This window comes from Nerophis lumbriciformis, linkage group LG32, assembly GCF_033978685.3.
Source record: "Nerophis lumbriciformis linkage group LG32, RoL_Nlum_v2.1, whole genome shotgun sequence".
NCBI lineage: Eukaryota > Metazoa > Chordata > Actinopteri > Syngnathiformes > Syngnathidae > Nerophis > Nerophis lumbriciformis.
Genome location: NC_084579.2, coordinates 27,968,483 through 27,982,303, shown reverse-complemented (window position 1 = coordinate 27,982,303; position 13,821 = coordinate 27,968,483). Strand labels below are relative to the sequence as shown.

Below are 13,821 nucleotides of genomic sequence, written 5' to 3'. Positions count from 1 at the left end.
CCGTCCAGTTTTGGAGTTGATGTCAGCATCTGCTTTGAGTGTCGCAGGATATCCACACATTCTTGCCCTCTCTGTCGTAGCACAGCTTTCGTCGGTAAAGTGTGCGGAACAAACGACCGACCATTTTGTCGGCTTTCCCCACAGCCTCGTATTTTGAACAAATTTCGTCCAATTTCTTGCCACTTTCGCATCTTTAGGCCACTGGTGCAACTTGCATCCGTCCCTGTTCGTGTTGTTACACCCTCCGACAACACACCGACGAAAGTGAGAAAATGGCGGATTGCTTCCCGATGTGACGTCACGTTGTGACGTCATCGCTCCGAGAGCGAATAATAGAAAGGTGTTTAATTCGCCAAAATTCACCCATTTAGAATTCGGAAATCGGTTAAAAAAAAAAGTGGTCTTTTTTCTGCAACATCAAGGTATATATTGACGCTTACATAGGTCTGGTGATAATGTTCCCCTTTAAAGGGGCTGTTTTCAATCTTTATGCAGATGTTGAGAGGGGGCAAACTTTTAAATGTGTTTTGAGCATTATATCCCGGCAAACATTGTCATTAAAAAAACCATAGAAAAACCGGACGGCCTGATTAATTATAGGCAGACCAAAGAATCACACATTGGTGTGACAGAGAGGATCGAGTCACCTTCAGTCACAATTCATCTCGGAGCCAAAAAGGACAAACTTGACACATGCTTGACATGATGAGTAAAGAGGCCAGATTTCACAGTTAGTGATTGTTTATTCACTGCCAGGACTGTTTTTCTAGGATCAAAAATGTCACATACAGTTCTTTAAGTGTGTAATTTGGGCCATACAGATGACGAAGTGGGCTGAATTCTTATTAATAAGAGATTGTCTATGATGCTCTTTATCAATATTTTTAAGTATGTATATATTTTATTAAGATGACTAAATGAGGCTTTGGTGGTGTAATGGTACACCTTGCAGATGATGCAGGTTTGGCCCCCTAGCTATTGGAGATGTCCAGTGCCGGTCCCAAGCCCGGGTAAACGGGAGGGTTGTGTTAGGAAATGCATCCAGCATAAAAACTAAGCCAAACAAAACATGCAATTTGGGGCGAACCCTCTGGGTAAAAAGGCCCAAATAAATAAAAAAAACAAAATGGTAAAACAAAAAATAGTAAATGGGCTGACTTCAATTAAGGGAATCAAGAAGGGGACATAATTAATATAATAGATAAGTGCACAAAAAGGGGCGAAGAAGACCAATATCAGTATCAACATAGAGAAGCCAACCCAAAACTTCCTTTTACAAAGTGTGACTGCAACAATACTAACTTGACATGTCATCAGGAGTATTAGTTAACTACACCCCTTTATTCCAGGTACCAGATCCTAAACCATGCTCCTTAACATCATGGATTGATCTGGTTGCTGGAGTGAAAGCAAAAAAAAAAAACACCCAAAGAAAATGGCTTTATACAAAATGTTACTGTACATACCTTTAAATTAAACTCTGCATGTATATAGGTAGAAAACGTATTCAATAATATGTAACTGTTGATTTGCGTACAGGGCATACAGCAACTCTGCAAAAGCAAGCAGAGCACAAACAATACAACATTAAAATATAAAAACAGAACCAAATTACCGGACTCACAGAATATGGAAATCGAATACAAAGAACAAACATTTAAGGTAAGCAACAATATCAAGTTTTTTATCTCTTTTGTAACAATGTTGTGATGCTGTGGCAAATTCTTCTCACGTCCAGTTGGTTGTCCTTTTTTGGTGCCGTCACGGGTCAGCAGCAGCTCCAAAGTACAAGCCAGGTGCTTGTAAAACAAGAGCAAACTTTATTTCTGCATCACTTATTTCGTTTTTTTTTATTCTCCATTCACATTCTGAAGGCAGTCAGGTGAGTTTCACTTAAGTTCACTGAAGCCCCTAAGCAATGTTCTTATTAGCTTTCTCATTCAACTTGTCCATGTAGTTCCTAAGATCCTTAGAATCCCCGAGCTCAATGTCCGGACAAACCCACTTTATCTCGCTGGTTTGCACCAACGCTAACGGGCTGAGCACAGGACATCCATTACTGGATTTGACGTTGGAAAAGGTGGTGAACTTCACCCTCTTTCGCTTGGTGGTTGGGGAGTTAAGTGACTCATTCCTGTGATCCCGGCATCCTCCCGTGCCGATTGTCCCGTGCTGGGCCACTCCGTTTAACAATTGGCTCCCTTCCTCGGGGGTGCCGCCCAGCTCGTCCAGCTGCTGTTGCTGCAGGCAGAGCCCTTCCTCTTGGCCTAGCCAAACCCAGTCATGAGAATGGGGCATGGTTTCTGGGGCCTCTAGGGACAGGTGCTTGCTCCGGTACTTATATGTGTAAGATATGCAGTTAATGAGGAATACCAAAATGGCCAGGCAGAAGACTCCCAAGAGCGCGTACATACCAATCTCAAGGTCGGTCATAGCCCTTCGGGCCGGCAGATCGTCATCAGTGCTGCGACTTCGAGGATGCTCAGCCTGGTCTGGATAGTCTGAAAATTGACCTGGGTTCTTACGCCCAGTATCTGCAGAGAGACGGCCTCCATTTGGCCTCCCGGGGACATGCCCCCTGATGGTAGTGGCTCCACGGTTTATTAGCCCAGTTTCCACATCAGCGGTAGACCCGCCGTAGTAGGGTGGATCTGGCCGCGTTCGCCGCTCTCCTGAATGTTTATAGTGATCCTCTGCTCCACCAAACCTCACTTGTACGTTGGCCATCCCAGTAGCTAAACTGATACGACGTTTCCCTTTCTGGCACACCTCGGACATTTCAACACGCACAAGCAAACCTTGACCTTCACCTTTAGCCACGATAACGGGCCACCTCCAGGCTGTATTTCGCTGCACAACCACCACCCGCTCGTCTAAGGAGGTGGCAGTTAGTGTGAAATGGGCAGGGTTGTAGTTCTCCAGTGGTGTCATGGAGCCATCGCTGAACTGCAGCCAGGCACTGATGAAAGACTCCTAGGAACATAACATTGATGAGCCAATAAATTGATAATAATGTAAAGTAGCTCTTTATAGAACACTCACTGAAATACAATCATATACTTTCTAGATCAGTGGTTCTTAACCTTGTTGGAGGTACCAAACCCCACCAGTTTCATATGCGCATTCACCGAACCCTTCTTTATGAAAAATAAAATGTTGTTTTTTTTCAAATTCAAAACAAAGTTGTATGTTTTTGGTAACATTTTAGTATGGGGAACATTTTCTAAGTAACAAAGACTTAATTACATTTTTTGGACACTAGGGGAACATATTCTAAGTAACAAAGACTTAATTTAGAGTTATTTGGTTAGGGTTAGGGTTAGAGGGTTAGGGCCAGGGTTAGAGGGTTAGGGTTATAATAAGGCCATGCCGAATAAGGCATTAATAAGTACTTAATAATGACTAGTTAAGAGCCAATATGTTACTAATTTGCATGTTAATAAGCAACTAATTAATGGTGAATATGTTCCCCATACTAAAGTGTTACCATGTTTTTTTACTGGTGCACAAAATGAACCGTGCATGAACATCACCTTGTTCAAAGAACAAAACCAACACAGTGCATAAACTCACAACAAATTACACACCTGCAAATCAGTCTGACTTCTGCTGTTGTCGTATCCGTAATACGCCGATAGAGAGAAGTTTTTATTTACACGATGAGTCGGGTGTGTTTTGACCTCCGCCGAACCCCTGAGCCCGACTCACCGAACCCCGAGAATCCGATCGAACCCAGGTTAAGAACCACTGTTCTAGATGTTATAAAGGTTGTTTTATATTATATTATTCTATATTCGGGGTTTAGAGACTTATACATGCAAATTAACTTCAACCCCAAGCAAGTCGGACCTTTTGTCCTTGTCACTCCCACACACCATTGACCGAAATACATTTTAGCTGTGATACAGAGCACTGCACGAAAACGTGTCTCAAAGGTTGGGCAAGTTACAAATAAACAACCGAAAATTTGTGAAAATGCAAATTTTTAGTGCTGAAAGAAGCAAAAATAAGTCAAATAGCGAAGAAATATATATTTTTTTATTGCAACCAACCAGTCAATGATGTAAACAAAAAGTTAATTGAGAAAAAAAGCTGTCTTTTTTGTCTGTGAGTTTCCAAAAGCAGGTCTCCAAAAAGAGACATCGGTCTTATTGTTAGGGCCATCTTATATGCAGGTCAATATTTTTTTTTTACTGATCAGCTGGGAGAAGGTCCTTAATTTTTACAAACTTACAGTATCGAGGTGTGTGTGGTCCAAAGTGAACACCCACTAAACTTCCGATATGTACAGTGGAACCTTGATTTACATAACACCTTATAGACCAAACTTTTCGATTTTCGAACCACAGACCGAATAAAAAAATGTCTCAGTGTACAAACCTTGTCTCAATGTACACATTTTTCATCCACCTATTGTGTACCTCACAGCGCAGCCATTTTGTGCCCGGCAGCACATCCATTATTCAGTCAGCACAGCAGTGCTGTTGTCAGCTGCTATGCTCGGTGCTACTTGCTGTGCCTTTTGACTTTTCGACAGCATTATTCCACTTTTGCCAGCTCAATATGAGTCCAGAGAAAGCGATGGACAAACAATGTGTGGACTGAAACATGCAGGTATCCACAGCGTTGTCGACACTGCCTCGTTCCCCTCCCCTTTCATTGAACGCCAATACGATTAACAGGCAAGGTAAAGTGGATTTATTTTGTATTCCTGATCACGGTAAAGGCTGTTAAAGTTAAGGAGTTGTGTTATGTCAAACTTTAAGGGCTACCACAGTGCTACAGACAATGTGTGTATGTGTGTCAGCAAGGCAGCTGCAAATGCAAACAGTTCAGCTTGTTGTTGTTATTTGACTTGGTTATTAAATAGAAAGTTGATCCGTCACCCCGTTGTTATGTTTGTTTGATATACAGTACTGTATAGCACTTCATTCTGTGTTCAAAGTGTACAAACTTTTCCTAAAATATGGACTTTAGTTGAGGCTGGAACCTATTATTCATCTTTACATTATTTCTTATGGAGAAATTTGCTCCAATATACAAACTTTTGTAAAAAACAATCACATTCGTAAATCGAGGTTCCAATTTAGTTTTTTTACTCCGAAAGGATTAGACCAGGAGTGTCAAACATACGGCCTGTGGGCCGTATTAGGCCCGCGAACAGGTTGTATCTGCCCAGCGGGATGAGTTTGTCGCAATAGCAATTCTTTGTATCTTTGTAGATTATGCTACATATGTAAAAAAAAAAAAATAAATAAATAAACCACATGATGTTAGTGCACCAGTCGAGGAACATGAGCAGACTACATAAATAACATCCTGTAATTTGATTTTAATATTATTTTTGTATCTTGATACCAATGAGTTGACTGATGAATGTTATCACATAATTTATTCAGAAAGTATAAATAACGACAAATAAAGATACACTACTATTACAACAACTACATTATGATTTGTATATTTTCAGAATGTGATTGTTCTATTTTTAAACAAGGAAAACAATCTGAAGTTGTATTTATTTTTAAGTTATCGTGCCGTGATTTCACCAGTTCGGCCCACTTCGGAGTATATTTTTCTCCATGTGGCCCCCGATGTAAAATGAGTTTGACACCCCTGGATTAGACTCTATAGGAACATGATGCTTGAAAACTTGGATCTTAGAAATGATCAAACAGGACAAAATGGATAAGGCTGTAACTATTCATTTAAAAACTCACCGAGGTGTTGGCAAGCCAGTATTCAAACAAACTCTGAAAATAACTCCTAAAAATATGCACGTCTTACAGAAATATAAGAAACGCAGCTATATGTAATTGCAAGTGAGACTTGAATATTAAGACACATAAGAATATTGGAGAGAATATACCCCTTGAAGGCAAATAATATTTTCTCTCCAAGGGAAGAGTCAGTTGCTTTCTGCCGTTTGAAATGATAATTATAGGAATAAAAGAACAGTTCACTGGTTGTATATGAGAATCAAAGAGAAAGATTCACGATGTGAACGCCTAATTAATTATGAAAAGAAACATAAAAAGTACAGCAGATTTCATTGTCACCCTGACTAAGCCCTACACTCCAAAGCAAACAGTACAAATGCATTTTTCTTTTCTCGCCGCATGATGAAGAAGAACCAATTCTAGCAGATACCGCCAAGATAATATGTGTAATTGTGAATGAAAGGTTCTACCTGCTGGGGAGCTTCGATGACTTCCTGTGTGGTGGCAGTGGCGACTATGGCTCTGTTGCTGCCAGGGCTAAGGTGCAAGGACAGCGACAGTCCAGATACCAATTGCAACCCCAGCTCTGTCACACTCACTTTATCATCCAGGACCCTGATACTCCTCTCAGCCAGGACCAATGATGTCAGGGGAGACAGCACCTGCAACACACTCGAACACTTACTCCACTTGTTTGTCCATTTTTTGCACAACATGAACTGAAACCTCATACGTTGACACACTTACTGCCTTAAAAAGCCTCAAAAAGGTGCTGCCACCATTTTTTTTTTTCTAATAAATGAAGAACATGGTCATTTTGGTAATTTTATAAGGTATAGTATAACAGTAGAAGTATTAGGGTTGTACGGTATACCAGTATTAGTATAGTACTGCGATACTAAAGAATCATATTCAGTACGATACAGCCTCTGAAAAGTACCAATTTTACGAGCATACGAGCATGTTCGGCAGTGCACAATCACGGAGTACTTACAATCAGACACAGTGTGTAGATAGAACATGGAGAAAGGATGCATTTTGGCTCAAAAACTAACGATAAAGGTGACGTTATAACACTGAAACGCCCTCAGGAAGAGGTGCTTTAAGACATGGCTAGCTAGCTAGCGGCTAACGTCCATCCGCCGTCGGCAGTGATTTAGCTACTTCTAAATCACTAATCCTCGCCTCCATGGCGACAAATAAAGTACGTTTCTTACAAGTATCATCCCTGCAGGACAAGGAATAACTAAACATGCTTCACTACACACCGTAGCTCACCAGCATCAAAATGTAAACAAACGCTATTGGTGGATCGACACCAGACATCCACTGTGATGATACCAAGTATAATAACGTATCTAGTCAATACTACTATGATTAAGTCGATATTTTTTGGCATCACAACATATTTTCGTTTTTTTTTTTTATTCATATTATGTGTATAAACTCAGGAAATACTACTCAATGGCCTAGTGGTTAGAGTGTCCGCCCTAAGATCAGTAGGTTGTGAGTTCAAACCCCGGCCGAGTCATACCAAAGACTATACAAAAAATGGGACCCATTACCTCCCTGCTTGGCACCCAGCATCAAGGGTTGGAATTGGGGGTGGAATCACCAAAAATTATTCCCGGGCGCGGCACCGATGCTGCCCACTGCTGCCCACTGCTCCCCTCACCTCCCAGGGGGTAAACAAGGGGATGGGTCAAATGCAGAGGACACATTTCGCCACACCTAGTGTGTGTGACAATCATTGGTACTTTAACTTTAACTTTTAACTTTAAATACGTCCCTGGACAAATGAGGTCTTTGAATATGACCTGTAGCTTCTTGGTATCGGATTGATACCCAAATTTGTGTTATCATCCAAAACTAATGTAACGTATTCAAACAACAGAAGAATAAGTGATTATTACATGTTAACATAAGTGTGGACAGAACATGTTAAAAGAGAAAGTAAGCAGATATTAAGAGTAAATGAACAAGTAGATTAATAATAATTTTCTACCACTTGTCCTTAATAATTTTGACAAAATAATAGAATGATAAATGACACAATATGTTACTGCATATGTCAGCAGCTAAATGAGGAGCCTTTGTTTGCTTACTTACTACTAAAAGACAAGTTGTCTTGTATGCTTCTTATTTTATTTAAGGACTAAATTGCAATAATAAACATATGTTTAATGTACCGTAAGATTTTTTGTTAAAATAAAGCCAATAATGCAATTTTTTTGTGCTCCCCTTCATTAAGAAAAGTACCGAAAAGTATTAAAATAATGTTGGTACCGGTACCAAAATATTGTTATCGGGACAACACTAAGAAGTATACATTAATCTTAGAGAACACAAAGTGATAAAATGCCCTTAAACATTCAAGTTCTACCAGCATTCATTGCGTGTCAAAAAGGTTGACTTCACACGTCTTGCGGATTTTTTCGGTGAAGCCGCCACATTAAGTTACTCATGACTAGCATAAAAATTAGTTTTTTATTTTTTTTCCAGTACATCCATCCATCCATCCATCTTCTTCCGCTTATCCGAGATTTTCCAGTACATACAAACAAAACAACCACAAAGCTTAAAACATGTTCTTAACCTGCCTGCCAACATGAACACAACACTTGAACAATTCGAGAAATGTTGTACCAGTAAAACACCTCACAGTGAGAAATGTGCCGATTAATCGGCCACCTTTCAACATTGGCTGATTTTCATGAAAAAGTGTGTGGTCTCCATTAGCGATTAATACCGTTTAATGCCAATCACAAATACAGATCACCTATGGCTGACATTGTATTTATTTTTAGTCACCCGGCTCACAAGCGGCTAGCAGCTAGCTATTTGTCTTCATACATAGTGTGGAGCCAATCCTCTAAGCTATTAATTATTATCTCAATAGCAGCAAAAAAAAAAGTTCTTAGTATCGTAAGTAAATCAAGTAACATTATTAATGGTGGACGAGGCTAAACATGTTACACACCAAGAGCAAGCCAGGAGCAGGAATGTTAATAGCTAAGCTAACCGCTAGGCTAACTTGAAGCCACTCCAAGAAATAAGTGTTTAGTAAACTCTAAGAAGTGTAGATGGAACCATGTTACAAAAGAAAGTAAGCAGTTATTAACAAGTAGATCAATAAGAGTCAAGAAAGAGAATAACATAACTGTTGCTGTGTCAGCCTTGTCACAGTCAGTACACTTCGTGCAAGAAGAGGGTGGGTCAATCCATAAATTGGTGGTGTCGATACCAAAAGTTGTATAAGTATATGATCCATACTAGAGTAGTTTTTGCTTTTTTTGTTGTTATGTGTTTCTACATTTGTTTAGTTGTTATTTAAAAATAATGTTGATATTGTTAAACTGTCAATAGCACTAACCATAGCACTAACCCAGACAGTTAATAGATTGGTATTGATATCGGCCGATCTCACTCATGGATGATCGATATCAGAATCGACAGACTAAATCCCTGATTGGAACATCCCTAATCACATTACTTTACTTTAGTTATATAGTATTATTTTTTTACTACACATTGGTTAACCTCTCATTATATTTGTATGGAAGTTCCATTTATTCATCCATCCATTTACTACTGCTTGTCCCTCTCGTACAGGGGTCGGGAACCTTTTTGGCTGAGAGAGCCATTAAAGCCAAATATTTTAAAACGTATTTCCGTGAGAGCCATATAATATTTTTTAACACTGAATACAACAAAATGCGTGCAATTTTAAGTAAGACCAACATTCTTAGAGTATAATAAGTCTCTTATTCTTTTTAATAACATTGTTATTCTGAAGCTAACTAATAATAAATAACATACTTCTAACCATTAATGCGATTTCTGGTGCAGCATGGTTTTGCTGATGGCTCAGTAGTCTGGTTGATACGTGGTTATTTTTAAAACTGTGATTACCAGCGGAATTGTTCATTACTTATCGTGTTAAGCAATGTCAGCTATGTTACGGTTTGGTTGCAGCTTGCTGCACGGTTCGTTCTCCCGGGATGCAAACGGACGACTCCGGACAGGACTTGCAGATAGGAACATGATTTAATCTTCGAAAATCAACGAAGCACCAAAAACAGAAAAACAAGACGAAGGAAAAAGTGCCGATCGCACTGGGTGCTAGGGCTAGCACTTAGCATAGACTAGAGATAGGAATACTCACGTAACAGAAGCGTGACGCAAACAAAGAAGCCAGACCGACTGACTGGCAAAGGCAGGCTTAAATAATGTCTCTTGATTAGCAACAGGTGAGCATCCCCAACACAAGAGGCAGGTGAAAATACGTAGCCATGGTAACAACTCAGAGGTGCATAAACAGGAACTAAAGGAGTCCAAAACTAACAGAAAACACACAACATGATCCGGACCACGGATCATGACAAGCTAAGATTTATCTGAGAGCCAGATGCAGTCATCAAAAGAGCCACATCTGGCTCTAGAGCCATAGGTTCCCTACTGCTGCTCTAGTAATTCAAACTGTTACAAGGCGTGAAGCATCCCACAACATAGAAACTACATTTGGTAGCTCTTCTCTTTCATGTGTGACCATGAGTCAGTGAAATGTCCTGAGAGCTGGTTACTTAGTAAGCAAGCTTGCCCACGTTGTTAAGTTAGATGTGAGTGTGCATGTAAATGTGTCTGGTTATTAATATGTGTGCATGAGTGTGGTTTGAATGTGTGATGGGAGTAAGAGAAAGTATGTGCTCTTCATTTATTTCTATTGTGTATTTCATGATTTGGCGCTCTTGTTTCCTGCCTTTGCTAGTTTATTCTGTCTATTTTCAAAAATATCTTAGATAATATCACCTTTACTCAATATTTGTATTATATTGTCTGTGTCCTACTTGCCCAGGGACTGCAGGTGGAAATTAGCAAATGTTGCTACAACCTGGCTCAAGGCATCTTCCCTTGTTTTACAAGATTCATCTTTTTTATGTATTGTTCCTGTTTTAAATGAATACATTTGTATTCCTATTCTGACTTACCATCAGTGGTGTGCCGTCAGGGCCAGCAAGGCCTTCTCTGCTGGCCTAACATAACCAGAAATCATGATCATAATTAAAGATAAAAGTAATTCTTTACTTTCCCTAAATATCTAAGAGTATTCATATTCTCTTCATGTCATATTATGCTCCTTCCAGCGCTGTTGTTTTTAGGTTAGAGTTTTTATCCAATCAAAATTCAGCTAACTTATGTTGCCATGCTGTACGAAATCTGCCCAGAGCCTTCAGAATCAACAATGCGGGAGTCCATGCACTGTAAGTGAACGGGCACATACAGTTGACAGACAGTTGCGATAGCCAATCAGATCACAAATTGTTGTCAGTATGGCCTTCGAGATGGCCTAAGGCAGATATATACAGGTATAGGGATGTTATGAGCTAGGTAAAAAAATAACTCCATTACCCAGAATGCCACAGTAGTGAAGAGCATGCGCAGTAGACATGCCGGCAGCTGGATGTTATTGACGAGCACGCTGTGGAGTAAACTTTAAGAACTCAGCCAACACGCCTCGTCTGCATCTTTTATAATTAGACAAGACAACACATATATTTGCAAGGCCATTTTCAAGAAGGATATTTAAAGAGAAACTACATCTTGTGAGACAATGTCGGCCAACTCCGGAAGCTAGCTCACCTGTCCCAGTGATGAAATGTGAGTTCAGATATTTTATGTCTTTATTTTTTCACGTTTAATATGTTTTTTGCAATGTTTTAATTGCTGATGCGGGTTTATTGATTTTTAAATGCGCCAGAAAATAAACCGTTTTGTACAATACCCAGTAGTGCGTACATGTGTTTCTGTATAGTATTTATCCAGCAATGGTCATGTGGTGACATCAATTATGGTATTTTGAGAGGTAATCATTGAAGTCGGACATCACTGAAGGCTTAAGTGGGAAACACACGGCCCGCCTCTACTAACTTTAAAGGGGAACATTATCACCAGACCTATGTAAGCGTCAATATATACCTTGATGTTGCAGAAAAAAGACCATATATTTTTTTAACCGATTTCCGAACTCAAAATGGGTGAATTTTGGCGAATTAAACACCTTTCTATTATTCGCTCTCGGAGCGATGACGTCACGTTGTGACGTCACATCGGGAAGCAATCCGCCATTTTCTCAAACACATTACAAACACCGAATCAAATCAGCTCTGTTATTTTCCGTTTTTTCGACTGTTTTCCGTACCTTGGAGACATCATGCCTCGTCGGTGTGTTGTCGGAGGGTGTAACAACACGAACAGGGACGGATTCAAGTTGCACCAGTGGCCCAAAGATGCGAAAGTGGCAAGAAATTGGACGAAATTTGTTCAAAATACGAGGGTGTGGGGAAAGCCGACGAAAATGGTCAGTCGTTTGTTCCGCACACTTTACCGACAAAAGCTATGCTACGACAGACATGGCAAGAATGTGTGGATATCCTGCGACACTCAAAGCAGATGCATTTCCAACGATAAAGTCAAAGAAATCTGCCGCCAGACCCCCATTGAATCTGCCAGAGTGTGTGAACTATTCAGGGACATAGGCCCTCGGTAGCACGGCAAGCAATGGCGGCAGTTTGTTCCCGCAGACGAGCGAGCTAAACCCCCTGGATGTCTTGGCCCACACCGCTTCTACCGTCCCTTATGCCACCAAAGATGATCAAGAGAAGAATATCGACCCTAGCTTCCCTGGCCTTCTGACATCAACTCCAAAACTGGACAGATCAGCTTTCAGGAAAAGAGAGCGGATGAGGGTATGTCTACAGAATATATTAATTGATGAAAATGTTATTCATTACTCGCGGTTTTACGTAAATGATTATACATAAACTGTGTTTACCAATAATTTAGCTTAAAAACATTACAACACTTAAAAACAAACACATACCAATCGTTGGTTAGAAGGCGATCGCCGAATTCGTCCTCGCTTTCTCCCGTGTCGCTGGCTGTCGTGTCATTTTCGTCGGTTTCGCTTGCATACGGTTCAAACCGATATGGCTCAATAGCTTCAGTTTCTTCTTCAATTTCGCTTAAGCCGCTGAAATCCGAGTGTGAATCCGAGCTAATGTCGCTATACCTTGCTGTTCTATCAGCCATGTTTGTTTGTATTGGCATCGCTATGTGACGTCACAGGAAAATGGACGGGTGTATGTAACGATGGTTAAAATCAGGCACTTTGAAGCTTTTTTTAGGGATATTGCGTGATGGGTAAAATTTTGAAAAAAACTTCGAAAAATAAAATAAGCCACTGGGAACTGATTTTTAATGGTTTTAACCCGTCTGAAATTGTGATAATGTTCCCCTTTAATACATCACCTGTGTAGTTGATAAAATGTAATGGATTATTTCACTTTATTTACTCGGTAAAAAAATAAGCGTATTAAAGATGCATGATATATAATTGTTTGGGAACCACTCGTTCTAGAAATGTGAACTATATTGTGGTAAATGATGAAAAGCATAGCTAATAACTATAACAACATGTTAGGTGAAATGCCATAAAAATGCACACCCAACCTGTATTTTGGTCGTTCCAGCGCTCAGCCCAATTATGACTTGTCCCTCCCATAATTGGGCAATCTTTGTGTCCTCCACCCGCAGGAAGTCCTTGACCAGTTGTGTCACGTCCACCTGCCAGTCGCTGCCCAGCAGAAAGTTCTGCTGATCTTCGTTGTCTTCCTCGACAGCGCCTCTGACCTCGTCAGTTTCGGACACAAAATGTGTGAGGACTTGCAAAGTAGTGCTTTGGTACTGAGGTACGCATGTGTTATCGGTCCTCTCCTCGCCAGTGGTGTCATCCTCCTTGTCGTCATACCTGAAGCAAAAGCAAGGCGGAGCATGTGAGCAAAAACAACACCTTCATAAAAAAGTGATCGGGAGTTCAGGCTCGATAGCAGGGATATTCAACTAAATTGTTTTGGCAGCCATATTTCCAGAAAGCTAAGGACCCAGGGACCGGACTTCTTCCTTTAATAATAGTTTTATGTTCGGGAGAACCAGCATCTTTTACAGTAGACATTTGATTTTGTCTATCGTATTTTGCGGAGTATAGAGCAAGCCGCAAATTTTAGGGCAAACATTTTTTTTACATACATTAGCCGCGCCGGAC

The 13,821-nt window shown here is 40.3% G+C and overlaps 1 protein-coding gene across 1 annotated transcript in view; it reads right to left on the bottom strand.

The window, feature by feature from the left end:
- Positions 1 to 786: 786 nt before the first annotated feature.
- Positions 787 to 13,821, bottom strand: part of LOC133574692 (transmembrane protein 132C) — a 685,936-nt gene continuing 672,901 nt past the window's right edge. The window contains exons 8-10 of the mRNA XM_061926910.1: positions 13,230 to 13,527; positions 6,191 to 6,382; positions 787 to 2,973 (exon numbers count right to left, since the gene is read on the bottom strand). Coding sequence (XP_061782894.1) covers positions 1,912 to 2,973; positions 6,191 to 6,382; positions 13,230 to 13,527 — 1,552 coding nt within the window. The 3' untranslated portion in view covers positions 787 to 1,911. The remainder of the gene's footprint in view (positions 2,974 to 6,190; positions 6,383 to 13,229; positions 13,528 to 13,821) is intronic.